At 49.3% G+C, this 17,609-nt stretch overlaps 1 protein-coding gene across 3 annotated transcripts in view; it reads left to right on the top strand.

Moving 5' to 3' along the window:
• The window catches only part of LOC135902593 (dachshund homolog 1-like), a 68,492-nt gene that overhangs the window by 19,405 nt on the left and 31,478 nt on the right, over window positions 1-17,609 (top strand). For 2 of the 3 annotated variants that reach the window (XM_065432782.2, XM_065432785.2), the window contains exon 2: window positions 4,151-4,183. The exons of the other annotated variant lie outside the window; for it this stretch is intronic. In XM_065432782.2, the coding sequence (XP_065288854.2) occupies window positions 4,151-4,183 (33 nt within the window). The remainder of the gene's footprint in view (window positions 1-4,150; window positions 4,184-17,609) is intronic. 3 annotated transcript variants of the gene reach the window in all.

The raw sequence follows: 17,609 nt of genomic DNA on the forward strand, positions 1-17,609 counted from the left end.
CTGTTCCACTGAAAAAAAAATAACAAAAATGGCAATAACGATAGTGATAATGACATACGGAGGCCCCGGCGGAGAGTTCATTCAACGCCTAGCTGCTGTCCACGCCGCTATTCACAAATATAGGATATAGGTTTCAGTCTTTACCGCTACTGCAGAAGTTTTCCGAGTGTTATGTACTAGAATGAATGACAGGTTTATCGTGCCCGCAATTCGTCAGACCATAGTTTTTGTCCCTGACTGCTGTTCTTGGAGCTTCACGAATAAACAAGCGTGCTCTCTCTCGATTGCTACAAGTACCCATTTCGAATCGTTTTGTACATATTTTTTCAGCGCAAAATGGTCACTTATCCTATATACCTGAGAAGATAAAAGCTATAAGCATCATTTTTTGTTTAAATTTCACGTGCAAACTGCGGCGTCAGCAAAGTTTAATTGAAATTGGGTTTTACGTACCAAAACTACATCTTTTTATGAGACACCCGCCGTAGTGGCGGGCTCCGGAATAATTTGGACCACTTATGGTTCTTTATTTAAGTACACGGGTGTTTTCGCATTTTTCACCCATAGAAATGCTGCCGCCGTGGACGGGATTTGATCCCGCGACTTCATGCTTAGCAGCCCAACACAATAGCCACTAAGCAACCACGGCGGGCCGTCAGCAAAATCATTTTAATGTCATGGCTGTCGTTGTGTTCTTTGAGCATTTGAGTTTTTATTTGTCTCGCGGAAAAGTCCGCAATATTTGCCGTGCACAAGATGGTATTTATTTTGTAAGAACGTGATGTAGCCCCATTTTTATAGCTAAACAAATAGACACGTTTTAGACAAGTCCCCGCCGAAAGTTGTGACGTCACGTAGTTCTATAGCGCGGAAATTGCAAACTGGCGGGGCCACTGTTTCTCGTTTCTACACGACTCCGATGTACAGTCAAGCGCAAAAGTTTACGGAACGCAGGATCTGCCAAGAAGCTGAATTCTCGCGAAGCGTGGTCACACAGCCTCGAATTAAATGTTCCAGCATGTAGTAGCCTTCGCCACCTACACAGTGATTCATTAAATACGAAGTGTCATGCCTTAACAGTGCAGAAATTCACATTTGAAGGGGAAACTTGACTGTACGTATACCAAATCTCCACATCCGAAAGGCTGTGCGTATACATTGGCAGCTCCAGAACTGTAGCCTACAAACAAAGGAACTGAGCTCAAGAGACTATATTTCTCTTCAATTTAACTTTATTATATATCTCCTCGTAAAACTGATGCGATAAATTAAAATTCGTCTTAATGATGGAGCTTTTGGAGAGTAAATTTGGCTCAAGAAAGTACGTTTGCACGCACGGCTATCTTCGTTCATATATACAGTGCCTGCCAAGAGTTCTCAAATGACGGTCATTCTCGTGATGTACTTGATGAGAGAGAGAGAGAGAGAGAGAGGAAGGAAGGAAGGACAGGGAGGTTGAACCGAGATTATCTCCGGTTGGCTACCCTTTACTGGGGGAGGGGCAAGGGGATGCAATAGGTGAGAGAGAGAAGGATAAAAAAACAAAAGAAAAACCTAAACACACACACACACGCACGTACACACGAACTGTTTCTGTGGGCACTGTCACGCAGCCCGCAAAGGCGTTCCTAGTCTTACGCAGTGTCGACCGTATACAGTCCTATACGTCCCACATTGTATACAGTCACAATTTGTCAGAAAGTCCCGTGTTTTTCAAGACAAGCACAGAACTGTATGACATAAACTTTACGCAACGGCGAAGCGCGGCCTTGCACACCGAATCATATCACCGTGCATCGAGCTGCCCGCATGCGCGAATAATCTTACGCAACCAACGTATTGCGTAAGATTATTCGCGTGTGCGGCCATGGCGATCGTGTTTCAAATTAGTTCCGTGCGCGCAGTTAACGCTGGGAGCCTTTTCTTATTTACTTTCGTTTTTGTTTTTTTACTACACAACAAAGTAAATGGCTCGCGGTTCGAGTGATACTCATACGTGCCGCGATATTTTCAGACGCACTCCTGTTACCGACGCAATAAAACTCATTAGGATCGGCACGTTCCTCGCGTAATATGCGGTGCACGTTGAGGCCAAGCGCGCAAACGATTTCCCGCCGCGAATATAAACGCCGGGACGGTCGCCTCTGGCCAGCTCCCATTACCTGAACGAGTGTATGCATGGATGTCCCGGCCTGTTTACATGCCCACGCCGAGCCGTGCCTTTAACCAAACTTCCTGGCGATGCTTTGAACGGTCGATAGAGGTGTAATACACGTGTATTTGACGTTTCCGGGAGCCTCCAGAGGAAATCGCGTACGCTTCGAGTCGGTCGTGATACACAAAGTATCTTATTAATTCAGTGCACTCCATCAAAACACGCTTAAACTATGCGTGTCGACGGCACCCGTGTGAGTCACGTTTGCGAAATTAAGTGTGTTTACAGACTGCTTGGCTGTTTACAATCAGCGGCCCTTCGGGGTATATAGTCCACTTCCACTTTTGATCCTTCAAATAGCCCGCCAAATCTGACGGGCAAGAAAGAGAATGGCATGTAGGCCAGAGCTGTCCGTCAGTAGCCGCGTCTACGTGCATCTAACCGGATGCATATATTGCAGTTTCTAGCGCGTTGCCTTAACGCGACACGCCACCGTGAACATGTGTACCCCATCAGCCCTCGCGCAACGACGCCTGAATGGAAGAGAGAAAATGCCAGTCATATTGCTTGCACTTTTATCTACCTTGATGTGACGTGCTTGAATGATAATCCGATGCGTTATATATATACTGTCGCATTCAAGTAGACTCGGTTCGTGAATTCGATGTGCCGGTTAGCCCCGGACGAATCGACAAAGCCGTCCGTCTTTAGTATATTAGTAGGCACCTGCCCTTACGAACTGCTGTCATTCACAATTGTTTATAGTTCAGCTTTGGTGTGAAACACGTGAGAAGTTGTACACGTATACGTGTGCCCAAGCCACGAATAACATGCGCACTTTCGGACAACTGAACGCGTTCAGTTCAAAGAAAACGGGGCTTTCTACTTGAATTCATGGCATTGAAACTAGCTCGCTTTTTTGTCCCGAGACCCAGACAAAAGACACGCGATCGAAAGTTCACGTCGCCCACGGAGTCACACTAATTCTGCTATATACGCACGTGCGCAAATGTGCATTCTATACATGCGGGGGTCGAATTCCCGAGCCATAGTTAACTGTTCGACGTGTGTAGCGTTTGCATGCAATGCTTCAGAGAAGTACATCATCGTCAGCTATATATAGTTAGTGAAACCTATAGCCGAGAAAAGAGGGGCGCCAGTTCAGCACATATACATACGAAGTGGTGCTCGTCCTGTCAACTTCATCTGTGTGTGTGTATTCTGGTTGTGTTTGTACAACAAACAATTGTTACATAATTCAGCAGTTTTGACTTCTTTTCCTCCTCGCACATCGCTACGTGCGCGCGCAAGATATGAAACGTTCTTTCGCACGCACTCGTGATTCAGTGAGCGTAAGCATCTAATTATATAACGGATGGTGTCGCACGCGTCCATTCAAACGGGCGCGCTGCAGTGAACACTGGTGCTCGAGTGCTTGCAGGCAGTCGTCACTGCATGCTAGGTAGTATGTGTCGGCAACGTTTGTTCATCCTATATGCAGTGGTCTGACGATCTCCAGTATAAAAGCGATGAGTCGCTTCAAGTTACACTCGGTGTATACACAATGGCATTTCGCGTTTCAAGTCGCACAGCTTATATTTGCTATATACCGTTCGAACGAGAAGTAAACAGCGCTAAACGACAGGACGAACAGAGGGACACATACCACAGTGCTGTGGTTTATGTCCCTCTCTTCGTCCTGTTGTTTAGCGCTGTTATACTGCTCGTAATCATGAACCAACCAGCCTAAATGCGTACTCTTCTGCCGTTCGAACGAGTTATCTGCCGCGTATCTCGTCCAATAACAAATCTCGTTCTCTATAACTGGATGTTGTCTTCTTTGCTAGAAATTAAGATGACAAATTAGAGACGACAAGGGTTGTATACGCGTCTTCCTCGAGCTGTTCTCCACATGTTGCTTTCATTTCAGCCTCCCGCCGTATAGCAGCGTTTTCATGGGAGGCTAAAAGTATCTACCGTATTTTGTCTTTGCAGACAACAGACGGGAGAAGGACGAAGAGCATCACTGTAAGCAAACACGCTTTCCTATAGCTATCTGTGTTGGAAAGACGTGCTTTTTCTTTTAGCCTCTATTTCATGTCGTTGTGTGCAAGTTCGCTTTTCCATTGCATGCTATACACGTGCATGACTGTAGAGCCGGTGTGTAGGAGTGGTATTTAACGCTCATCGTTTTGTGCCTTTAGTTTCGTGCGCGCCTATGGCAAACCGAAATCGACGTTTTATTGTAGCCCAGATGACACCGAATTCACCTCTTTACGTTTGCATATACTGCTGTTTGCCATTGGCCTGCCGCCCTCTCCGACAATATATGTCAAACATCACGATTAGGTGGTATTTGCTCTTATATACGAACAGTTCTAGCGTAAGATCTTTCCCGTGTGCATAAGGGCCTGTGTATGTGTGTCTCAGAAAGCCGAATATGCAGTGACGTGGCGTTTTAACAAAAAAGCGCAGTATATATACGAGGTCTGTTAGAAGGGTCTGCCAAAACGAGACGACCTCGACACCTTCCCTCACCGCACCGCAACCAACTCAGCTCACGCGCGCGAACAAACAAACGTATATGCACTCGTAATACCAGGCACAAACGACGCCACATGCACGTGCACGAGCTTCTCTCCGTTTATATGCTCCGCAGTCGCAGCCATGCAGAGTGCAGCTAAAACGTATACACATTCAATACACGCGCACAAACCATATTGCGGCTCATACGTTTACGCTACATGTATACACCGCTTTCAGTGAAAGAAACGAGATCCGAGCTAACGGGACGCACCGTCGCTGGCGCCCCGAGTCCGGAGCGCTGTCTCTCTCACGACGCACGCTTCCCCCTTCGGAGGCCGAGAGAGAACCGACAAAGGGAAGGGGAAGCTGGAAATGAGATCCAATTTCACGAAGGCCCACTCAATCTAGTTTCTCCGTCCCGGTGCCGACTGCACGGGTGCTACGGCTTGCACGTGCGCGCACGTATTCGTGCACCACTCTCTTCTCCGCGCAGTTCCGCCCCCCGCCGTGCAGGCTGGCGCGCACGCGTATGTTTTTGTGAAACGTACAAGCATACACACGAACGTTCACAACGTGGAACATGGGGTTCGCGTATCGCCTATATAGTATATAGGAAGGCTCTCTTGGTTTCGGCGCGCAGACAATGGAGCCGGGGCGCATCACCGTGCTCGGGAGCCTAGTTAGCAGTGACACCGCAACGAGACACGGCGACAAATCGAATGCCATCGAGGCTAGCCCCTTTGGGATCAGCCTCCAGGAAGTTGTGCGCGATGGCGTAGAGAGAGGATGTGTTGGTCTGTGCGCGCGTGACTCAGGCGAGCATGTCCGTTCGTCCGTCCATCCGTCCGCCCCGCCTCATCTTTCGAGACTCTTGCGTCGGGGATCAGTGAAAATTGAGGGCTCGTTCCCTCCTCGGAATGGCTTTAATGGCTTTTAGCCCGGAGGGGAGGCCCTAGATGCGCCATCTGTTGGCAGGAGCGAGTAGCGGCCGCGCGCCTAGCCTGCGGGCTTTGAGCGGAACGTCGCGAAAAAGCATGGATGCGGAAAAGTGTACCGCTTCTCTACATTGGCTCTGATGTGCCGCATTCGGCGTCCCGTAAAATAAACAGTCGAGATTTCTACACAGCTGTACATCTATGTTTTGGTTGGCACTGGAGAATCACTCACAGAAATGTGCAAATGACAAAAGGCAGAGTTTGCGTGTAGGACGCGCGCGAAAAGCCACGGGTCGCAGGGCAGCTAGAACCGCGCGGGTTCTCTCCTTGACTAAGAAAGAGAAAAAAAAGAAAAGAGAAAGAGAAAAGAAAAAAGAAAATGACAGCGTACATGTGAACCCTATTGCTGTCAGAACTTGCTTTCGTCCGAATCTTCTTTCCAGTGCATAGTATCAGGCTATAAAAATCTGCCACAGGCCAAATTCCCCGTTTTCCCACGCACGTAAACGTTATTCCCTCGCTCATGTGAAGTTATATATATAATCTGACCTGCTACTTTTGTTGCTGAGGCGTGCGAGCGTTAAGCTAGTGATCGTTGGTAGTTACGCTTGGGTTCTAGGGAAAAAATAATCACCTGTGCGCTTACGATGAATCCCACTTACTGAGGAGCTTTTAACTTCCATGGATGGATGGATGGATGGATGGATGGATGGATGGATGGATGGATGGATGGATGGATGGATGGATGTTATGAGTGTCCCCTTTAGAACGGGATGGCGGGTTGCGCCACCAATCTCTTGTTATTTTATTACCAATGTCCTATTCATGTTAAAAAAGAAAAAGAAAGGAAAGGAAAAAAACTCGCGATGAATTCTTATCACCAAAGTTTCTGAACCCCTACTGCGAACTTTGTTTTTGTACGCCTCCTTTGCTTGTCGTTTCCCTACTTGCACCAATCTTCCGATCGCCTCTTATACTAATCTCCATTGCGGGCATATTTACTTTCCCCCTGCTCTCGCTGAAACCAAGGGTTTCAAGGGGGCTGCAGTGATTCCTAAATCGGACCGCGGACATTTGCTGCCATCTGGCGACCGATTCGGTTCGCTCGAGGACTCGCGAGTCGCCGACGCCGTCCACACGACACGGAGGGAAGGGGACGCGAAGGGAGAGCGAATGCGGGCATTCGCAACAGCAGCGACGGGGCCGGAGACGTCTCCGTTTCCGCACCCGACGGCGACGGCAGCGGCGGCGGAGGCGGGTTCGCCAAGGAAAGAAGGCCGTCCCACTGCGGGGAGTCCGAATCGAAATGCGGAGCCGTGCTCTGCGCCGGCGCGCCGCGGAACGCCGCAGACGCCGGTAGGCGTGCCGACCGAAGACGACGACGACGACAAGCGCCGCGCCGCGTCGCCGGTCCGCCTCCGCGCTCCCGAAACGCCACCTGCGCGTCAGTGACACACACACACACGAAACAGACGAAAGCGAGCAGGCGCCAGCGACGACTCTGCGGCGGCGACTAGAGAGGCGTGCTTTCTTCTTCGCCTCGAGAGGAAGCTTCAAAAGTAAAAGCGTAGAAAACGCGAGAAACCCGGGGCCTCCCACTCCTCTGCTGCGGCGCGGACTCCTTGCCGCCTCCTCGCTCGCTCCTCGCTCCTATCCTTTGACTTCTTTCTTTTTCCCGGACCACCGGGACAGAAAAACGGGCCCCGGGCCCGAGAAAAATTCGGCGTGATGTCGCGCGCGGGTAGGGTGGCCCGCTTCCTTCCTTCTCACGGGTCGCGCGCCCGCCGTGGCGGTTGTTAGTTCCTCCTACAATAAAGTGTTTCTCTCTCTCGCTCCCCAACCTGCTCTTCCCCGCATCTACGGCTTCCTCGGCGCACTCTGGTGCTTTATCGAGTTCTGTCTGGCTGCGGCTGATGCCTCTGCTTCCTGGAGGCCCACCGCATCGTTCGTTCGCACTACCGCACCCCCCCCCCTCCCCTTTCACTTATTTCGCTCGCTCTGCCGGTTGCGTCCTCATCGCATTCTGCAACGTAGGGAGGAGCGCCGCTGGAATGGCGTATGCGCCTCGCATGTGGAGCTACATGGCCTCCATGGACCTCGAGAGGGTCCCTCCTCTTTCTTGAGCGTCCCAGATGAATACCCAACGCGTTTACCCTGGTCCTTAAGTTTCTTTCATTTTTCTTTCTTTTCTTTTTTTCGCATCCGCTGATGGGCCTCACGTTCTCTGTTTTCTTTCGAGGCGGACAAAGAGAGAGTGTTGTGTTAGACGATGCCAGGCCTTCGGCCTTCATCACCACAGGCACGCTGGCGCGCACTTTTTGTCGTCGCAGGTCTTGAGACATGTAGTTATGTGAGCTATCTCGGACAAATATATATGTATGGACAACCTTATCCGCTATATCCCATGGATCTTACTGCCTTCTATATCGGAGAGTCAGCTTCCTAGTCGATTGCGTAGGTTGGAAGGAGTAATCGGTCTCACAACGAGTAAAAAAGAAAAAGAGAAAAAAAAAGAAAGCAAGAAAGAAATGATGAAGTAATCAGACCAATTATTCTGTCGGATCCCATGGTCTCATTCACTACAACACATAAAAGCAAAGTTAGTCCGGACCTATCAAGTGTTGCATGCTACTTCGTATTTTTCATATGTACGTCCAGTGTGCGGCCATTGTTATTGTTGTACATATATACGTTCACTATGCTGAATTCTTTATTGCATGAATTGTAAACTTATATGCCCACTTGCTATGACCTGGCAGTATTGAGGATGACTAAATGCTGCGGAAAAAAATAGTGGACAGAACTTGTTTACGATTTTGTCAATAAATGCACGTCGACCCGTCAATGTGACAATGACGGCGAAGTGACAGCGGTATAGGTAACCTCTTTTAAGGAGTTTCGTGTTTAAACGCAAGCACAATGACACGTACACATAGAATGCCCTCTAGGAGAACACACAGTACTATTTGTGGTCCCGTGTGCACCTCACACACACACACACACACACACACACACACACACACACACACACACACACACACACACGCACACGCACACGCACACGCACACGCACACACACACACACACGCACGCACACACACGCACGCACACACACACGCACACACACACACACACACGCACACACACACACACACACGCACACACACACGCACACACACACATACACACAGAAGACAACTGTCTTTACATCGGGCTCTGGCGTCAGCGCGATCTCTCCCCCATTTCTCAGATCCAAAAACGCGGGGAAACCGTGTAGCTCACGGGTGCGCGTCGAGGTCATATCGCGTGCGTACCATAAATATACCGCCCCTAACTACAAACAAACCTTTCCCGCCCTGTGTTTTTCCCTTTCTCCTCTCCGCTTCCATCCCTGCGGCCGCTTCCGTCACGATACCCGATCCCTTCAACCGAACGCGGCGAGCGCGCGTTGAAAAGCGAAAGCCGAGCTCCGCGCACAGCACACATATAACCAGAGCCCACCACCACTCCACCATATACCTCCCTTCTGACACATAGCTCACTTTTAGTTCTTTATTTGTAAAAAAAAGAAAAAACGATACAGATAAATAAAGAAATAAGGAAGTAAGTATCCCCGTCCGTCCCTAGAACAGACCTCCTCGTTCACATTGTTCACGAATCCCTGCTGAAAATTATAGTTTCCTTTCTTTTTCTTCGGGGTCCTCTCTTTTGCTCGTTTTATTCCGTGAATCTAGGCTTATGACGAAGATTCTGCCTTTTCTTTTCCTTCTTTTTCTGCCAAATTCGGTGTAGTATCAACGTATAGCGCTAAAAGGAAGTGGGCCATCTGCATGACTGCCGTTGCAGCGTCAACGCGCGCCTGGGCCGCGCGTACGTGGCTTGGGAAGCATGTTTGCTCGTCCCAGCACCAGATGGCGAAAGTAGGTCTTGAGCCCTAGGGTGCCTCGATGCCTGCCCGCCGCGGCGGGCAGGCATCGAGGCACCCTATTGAGCCCTAAATCGCGGCCTGGGGTACCTCAAGGAGGAGCGCATTGAGGCACCCTATTAAGGCCTCTCCGAGTGGCATCGATTGAACGAAACCGAAGCTTTCCAACGTTGCCATTGCATCAACGAACGTCGAAAAATAATAAAAGGATACTATGAACGTGGTAAAATGATTATGGAAGGAAAAGAAAAGGATTCGTGGCAACTTTAGTTTAACCGCTCATTGCCTGAAATTTCATTCTCCCTTGTGAAAATATTTGCACAAAAGTTAAAAGTACTTCGTCGTTATGTAAAGCACCCAAAGTTAGTTACACATCAATTGCTACACCCCGTGCCCTGCCATACAGTGGGGAATTTTATGCCCTGCCGAAGCGAGAACTGTGCGTCGAGCTTAGAACAATGGGGAAACACTGTGCTAGCTTTTGGGACTATTATCGGGCCGTGGCCTTCTCCAGGCATTACAAGGAGGGCGTAATGTGCGATGAGGTCATTTCTTATTTATTTATTTATTTTGCGACTCTGCGGATTTGAGTGCGTGATTGCATTGGAACCTCATATTATTTTTTTTTCAGCTTCGCGCTTATGTTACTCCATCGCCATCCACCAATTGTTTATTTCTTATTTTTCGATAATAAGCAGCATGTGTTTTTTTAGTAATTTTCATCAGATAGAGTCTTAGCCTATATTTACCAGAAGTAAAATGCAGCAGCTCCCAACCTCTCCGCCCGATCTATCTATCTATCTATCTATCTATCTATCTATCTATCTATCTATCTATCTATCTATCTATCTATCTATCTATCTATCTATCTATCTATCTATCTATCTATCTATCTATCTATCTATCTATCTATCTATCTATCTATCTATCTATCTATCTATCTATCTATCTATCTATCTATCTCTCTGTCTGTCTGTCTGTCTGTCTGTCTGTCTGTCTGTCTATCTATCTATCTATCTATCTATCTATCTATCTATCTATCTATCTATCTATCTATCTATCTATCTATCTATCTATCTATCTATCACGAAAGAGGGCCTCCAGCCCGAAATAATGCCGATCTTTCTGCGCCTCTTGCTATTCTCATTACTCAGTGGAAATTGCTGTATAAGCGAAGACCATTTCACGTGCGCTTTTGTAAAGCTCCCCGTGTCCCTTAAGTTCGCTAAGACTTTCACCTGTTTTCTGCCCCACGTTCTACAGCCGTGCTCTAGTACCTGCGCCCCTTTGTCCAATTTCTTTCTGATTGTTTCGTCGTTAAATTTTATCTCGAGGGCTATTTACGCTTCCAGTGAAGAGGAAAAGGCCTGTCGTTATACATGCGCAACCGATAATCGAGTTCTACACGCGTGATGCCTACAACACAAAGGCGCTAATTGGGTCGACGCTTCAGGAGCTCAAAGCCTCATGAAGCGTCGCGCTATATACGTGCGCGATTCAAGTAAAGAGTATACACCAAGAGAGAAATAAAAACGAAAGTTAGCGATAAACTGTAACTACGATGCTGTTGGTATTCACACTTCAAGTGACAGAGCGAAAGGAAGAGGGCGATGTAGAGAGAGGGGACGAGGAGGAGAAACCGACCTCCAGATGTCAATCATCTACATCCCGCATGCGGGACCCCATTCCATACGGAGTTTTCAGGTTCGGCTGTCGAATTAGGTTTGGCTCGTGACTCCGCGCGGACGTGTTCCAAACTACGCACTAAGAAAATGAACCGAACGTCCCTGCAGTATAGGCCCACCCTGCGTCCTTCTCTCACCGTCACGCACCACTTTCTCTCTTTACGTGCTGACACTGTGTCCACATGAATAGGCAAGCAAAAACGTAACGCCGGGGAAATTAGGGCCGGGAAGGGGGGGAGGGGGGGGGGGGTCTTGTTTTCTTATCTCCATCGCATGCGACTCTTTCTATTCGCGCATATTTGATCTCGCTAACGCTACGGTCGGGCGTTTGGTGGCGCGCGGGGTCTCGCACTGGCCACTTTCGACGACAGCTCCGCTGACGGACAGATGGCCCGCGCGAGCGTGTTTGCCCGAGCGGAAAAAGAAAAAAAAAAGTTATAACGGCGTTTCCGTTTGCTTTCACATGTATATGCGCATAGGTGCGAGCCTGGTTGCCTAGGCAATCAGATACGCCGTTCAGATCGCGGAAAACTTTACACAACAGTTCCTTTTTTTCCCCACTTCACGCCATTCTCTTCCTCCAGCCTTCTTTTCTTCCATTCCACTGCGGAGCGTGTTTTGCCACGGTCACGTGCTCGATTGTGCTCGCCCGTCGGTGCGTCTGTCACAGTCGCTCAACGATCGCGCTGTCCCCGTCACACGTGGCGGTGAGCTGTCACTGCGAATTCTAGCAACGCCGACAGGGACTCGCTATACGCGTCGGCAATTTCTTCCCGTGTAGTTTAATAGCGGGGCTTCTCCTGTCCGGTGGTTGACATGAGAGGAAGAAGAAGTTTGGTTCGACACAGTCGCACTGCTGTCTCGCTCCCTAGTGTTTTTAAATTTTTTCGACGTTTTGTCTAACAGATTTGTCGAAGACGTCGGACGACTCGCCAAGGTACCTTCCCTACCGGAGGCCGGGGGGACCTTCGCCTCCCGCCGCTTCGATAGGAGCCTGCAGAAGAGCCCGATCTGGTAGCGGCGAGAGCCCCGTCATGACTACGCCTGACCTGACACCGGGCCAGAGGCCACCGACTGACCCCGAGAGCAACCGTGACTGTAAGCGATACAAGGCTGCAGAAACAGACGACGAGTCTACGCTTATTGACGATTGTGACATAGCTGACATCACAGATCTGGACGATGAAGGCTTCAGGCTTGTGCGTCACCGCAAGAAGAGGACCGTCGGAATCCCAGTGATTGTTACGCCTGCCACAGAAGGAGCCGACCTGAAAAAAGTAAATCCGATTGTTCTGTCTACAGAAATTGAAAAAATTCTTGGCGCATCGCCAGTTAGGAGCCGATTTACTGCTCAAGGAGCCCTGCTTCTAGATGTACAGACAGAAGAGCATGTGAATTCCCTTCTCAGCTGCAAGTCAATTTCAGGGACTGCAATCTCAGCACGAGTGCCCAATTCGTACCTGCAAAACACGTGCATTATTAGAGGAGTACCGAAGTGGTACACTGACGAGGAACTGCTGCTATACCTAAAACCACAAGGAGTCTACCATGCAAGGAGAGTCACGCGACGCGTCCAAATTTCCGAAACCGATTGGGAGTCCAGGCGAACCAGCTCCGTGGTTCTTACGTTCGCTCCAAATACAGACCGCCCAGAGAAGATCAACTTGGGCTTCACAAGACACGAGACCATTGACTACGTTGAGACACCACCTCGGTGCTTCAAGTGTCAGCGCTATGGACATGTGGCCAAGTACTGCCGTGGTGAGCAGCGGTGTAAGAGATGTGGAGGACCCCACGATTTCAAAACATGCGCGTGCAGAGAGAACTTTCTATGTGCAAACTGTAGTGGTGGTCATCCAGCTAGCTATAGCAAGTGTCCTATGCGGGCAGCGGCAATAAAGCGTAAAAAAACGTTTATCTTGGGGCCAACAGGAAACGATGAGAAAAATACGACGAAGAAAAAGACAGAAAGTAAAAGAGAGTCAGACGAAATGAGATGGAGCTCAAAGAGTGAAACTGATTTTCCAAGCCTGAAGCCTTCTCCAGGAATCCAGGACACAGTGGTGCCATCGCGCAGCGGACCGGGTAAAACAGACAAATCAATGAACAGAGGCCCCGTAGACGAGAAGACTGCTGAACAACCGGAACAGCGAAGTTATGTGTCTGTACTGCAGCGACCCCAATCGCGTTGCGATGAAAACACACCACAGAAGGACTGTCAGCAGGTGCTACGTGCTCTCTTCAAGGCCTTGCGATCACACATAGAGAAGATGCCGGCGAGCTCGATGAAGGAAATGCTCGAAGTAGTACTGGCTCTCGAGTCAGTGATTCTCAGCTCTGCCTCTCTTTAAAGCACCTATCAATATGGATGCGGTCAGGACAGAATGTTCACTATCTCGTCCACAGGTGCCACTTATTATGCAATGGAACTGTGCGGGTCTTGCGTGCCATTTACCTGAACTGTCGCTTTTCTTGCGTAACATGCCTGTGCCGATATTGGCCCTGTCCGAGGCTGGTCTTCCAAGTTCCAGATCAATTGCTGGTTATGTCGCACATGGAAACCAAAGTATTCCGACATTTCCGAACGGAAGCGCCATGCTATATGTGAGACGCGAAATACCGCACTACGTTCTACCAGTGCAAGACCTTTGCAGCAGTGCTTTGGAGGTCACTGCTGTACAAGTGCGGCTGGGAAACCGAAGCCTCAGCGTGGCCTCCGTGTATGTGAGCTCTCGCCTGAAGGTCTCGATGCGAGAACTTATAAGAGACCTCTGCAGCCGCTGCCCAGCTCCTAGGATTATATGTGGCGACTTCAACGCGCACCATACTCTCTGGGGCGACAAGGCGATTGATGCACGTGGAAAGCAAATTGTTAGTGCTTTAAACACCGAGGGACTCTGCGTGGCAAATGACAAACAGCCAACGTTTTTTCGACCACCGGCCTCTTACAGTGTCATTGACTTGACGTTACACTCAACGGACATCCTCGCATCGTCAACGACTAGTAAAGATAGAATGGGCAGTGATCATTTTCCTGTCTTCGTTAACATTGCTGGATATAGAACCAACGGCCGCAGATCCTGTCCTGTGACGCATTGGGATACGTACAGGGACGGCCTAAACGAATCATCTGGAGACCTGTTCGCGGACATGTTACGTAGCAAAAGATTGGCTACCGCTGAGCTGAAGCTACCCGACCACTTCCCCGCTCCGGATCTAAAGCTCAAAAATCTATGCGCTGCCCGTAGAAGAGCGGAACGGAGGCTGATGAGGACGAAGGGCGACCCACCAATGAAGACTATATATAACAGGATTAACGCAGTAATTCGACGTTATACAAGGAAACTAAGAAGAGATCAATGGGCATCATTTTGTGCAAGCTTATCTGTCTTCACGCCAGTTCCACGAATATGGTGGGTCGTTAATAACCTTGCTGGCACCTTTCGACCAAACAAGCCATTTGAAGCCCTAGCATTGAAGTTAGGCAAGACACTCGCTTGTCTTGCGAATGCCTTCGCTGAAATATACTCTTCCGGAAGGTCAGCCGGCACAACCAACCCACCCCCGCTGCTATCGTCGTCTCTAATGGATGCTCCTTTCACACTCAGAGAGCTGGAACTAGCTATGAGCAGCCTACGACGTCGCTGTGCGGTGGGACCTGACCTTATCAGTAATCAGATGCTGACTAACCTACCGGTTGAGAGACGGCGTGATTTGCTGGCATTTTTTAACCAAGTCTGGGCCAGTGGGGCTATTCCACATTTATGGAAGGTAGCATGGGTGGTACCGGTTCTGAAGCCTGGAAAGAATCCTGCAGCTCTGGACTCATACAGACCGGTATCACTGACCTCGTGTGCAGCGAAGCTAATGGAGAAGATGGCGTGCACAAGACTCACTTGGTATGTCGAGCAGGGTCGAAAACTACCATCGTGCATGACTGGGTTTCGGCAGCGTCTAAGCGCTCAAGACAATGTGCTGGACCTGCTAAGCCACATAGAACATTACAGTGCGGATGGCCTGTCGACACTTGCTGTTTTCATGGATGTTTCTAAGGCTTACGACTACGTGTCCCAAGGAGCCATCATCAGCGAGTTGCAAGTTATAGGCGTCACGGGGCATCTCTTGCGCTTTATACATACGTTCCTCAATGATCGTCGCATCAGAGTTCGTCTTGGCGACACTTTGAGTGATGAAATACGTATATTTCGCGGTGTGCCACAGGGGAGTGTTTTATCTCCCTTATTATTTAACATTGCCATGAGTAGCCTCCCAAGAGTACTAAACCATCGAACACCAGTGAAGATATCCATATATGCCGATGATATCTGCATATGGGTCTCCGGCTACCAGCATCGCCGCCTTGCACGAATAGCCCAGGGAGCAGTAAAAGCCATTCAGGGCCACTTGGCAACGATTGGGTTATCACTATCAGCAGAGAAATCATCATTCGTACTGTTTCCTGGAGTGAAAAGAAAATCTACACGCTTGACGCTGAATTTGGACGGATACCAGATTCGACAAGTCACCAACGTCCGATTTCTGGGCGTTACCTTAGACCACAGGCTACTCTGGCGCCGCGGTGTTGACCACGTTGTGGCGTCATCGTCACCCAGGCTACACGTGCTCAAGCGAGTCGCTGGCATACGCTGGGGCAACCACCCGACGTCGATGCTACGACTACATACAGCGTTGGTTACCAGTCGAATCCTATATCAGCTACCTCTGATGTCACCCTCAGACAGCCAATACGAGCGCTTAGAAGCCATCCACAGAAAAGGTATCCGACTTTGCCTTGGAGTCCCTCAGCCAGCGTCAAACGAGAAAGTGCTCTACGAAGCTGAGACACGCCCTCTACGACTTCAGGCTTCCCAGGCTCTGATGATCCAGCTCCTACGATTGAGTGAGTCTACGCCCGGTAGAGCCCTCTTAAGACGTATAGGTAACAGGCCACGCTCACATTTTTATGCAGCATTGAACACGCTTCGCGTATTAGGATTGCGCTGCTCGAGACAGAGGGAAAGGATAGAACCACCCTGGACATTCGAGGACATCACATGCAACTTAGGTGTACCACGATTGCAATCAAAGAGCTGCATTCCATCTGCAGAAGCCAAGTCATTGGTCCTGGAGCACCTGAGCACGCTTTACCCGAATCACCTACAAGTATACACAGATGGCTCTGTCAAGGCAGACGAAGACCGCTGTGCAGCTGCATTCTATATTCCCTCTCTAGGATATACGTGGTCTGGCCGTCTGGACTGTATAGCCTCGTCGACAGTTGTGGAAGGCGTAGCAATCGCTTCTGCTCTGCGCAAACTAAAGACTTTGCCTCCACAGAATGTGGTGGTCCTTACGGACTCAAAGGCCGCATTAGAGCAAATATACCGTGGTTTGCCATCCCTCAAGTTCCCACGCAAATCACTAGCCATCGTGAGAGAACTCAACAACAAAGGCTTCACCGTAAAGTTTCAGTGGATTCCTTCCCACATTGGCATCTCAGGAAACGAAAAAGCTGATGCGCTTGCATACGCAGCACTCTACCATCCTCCCAAAATCAAGGCTCCAAAAAGTAATCAAGTGCAAAAATCTGACGTTCGAAATCACTTTGCGTCGCTTTGGATTCCACCGCATATGCCCTGCGTAACCAAGAGATTGCACCGAGAGGAAGCCACACTTCTATATAGAATAAGGACAGGATCTGCTTATACACCGGCCTGGTTATTTAAAACGGGGCGAATCAATTCTCCGAACTGTACGGCATGCAACGAGACAGGAGACATTGAGCACTTTTTGTGGTCCTGCCAGCAATTCCAAGATGAAAGAGACACTCTCCTGAAAAATCTGCAAAACAAGGACCTTCCGCATGCACGCCTGCAATACCTTATATATCCTGAGGGATCAGTTATAGCCCGCAAAGAAACTTCACGTCTCCTCATCGACTTTTTAAGGGAGACCGGTCTGATGGACATATGGTGAAACCCTTCAGCGGTATTGTGCGAGACGCTCGGGCGGAGCAATTGCCGGCCTTGTTCGCCAGGCTAAACCCGCCTGTTGCTATACAATTCACCACCACCACCACCACCACGGTGGTTGACATTGGCGGGCAGATGTTGGTTGCGTTCACTTATACCGGCATGGGGGTTACAAACAGAAGTGATGTTGTTTCGCGGCCCTCGCGGTGATTGTTTTGTGCGCGACCTACTTACGCGGCACATACTATTTTAGCCTCTTCAGCTAGGCGCATTTATAGCAGGCTGCCTAAAGCCTGTGTTATGTGCATGTGACGCGAAAGCGAAAAGTGAATTTCCCGAAGCGAACAACAAAGTGCACAAAAAAAGAAAGAAAGAAGTTAGGGAAGTTGGACAATTTGCTTTCTTAACTTA

The sequence above is a fragment of the Dermacentor albipictus genome, chromosome 3 (assembly GCF_038994185.2).
Source record: "Dermacentor albipictus isolate Rhodes 1998 colony chromosome 3, USDA_Dalb.pri_finalv2, whole genome shotgun sequence".
Classification (NCBI taxonomy): domain Eukaryota; kingdom Metazoa; phylum Arthropoda; class Arachnida; order Ixodida; family Ixodidae; genus Dermacentor; species Dermacentor albipictus.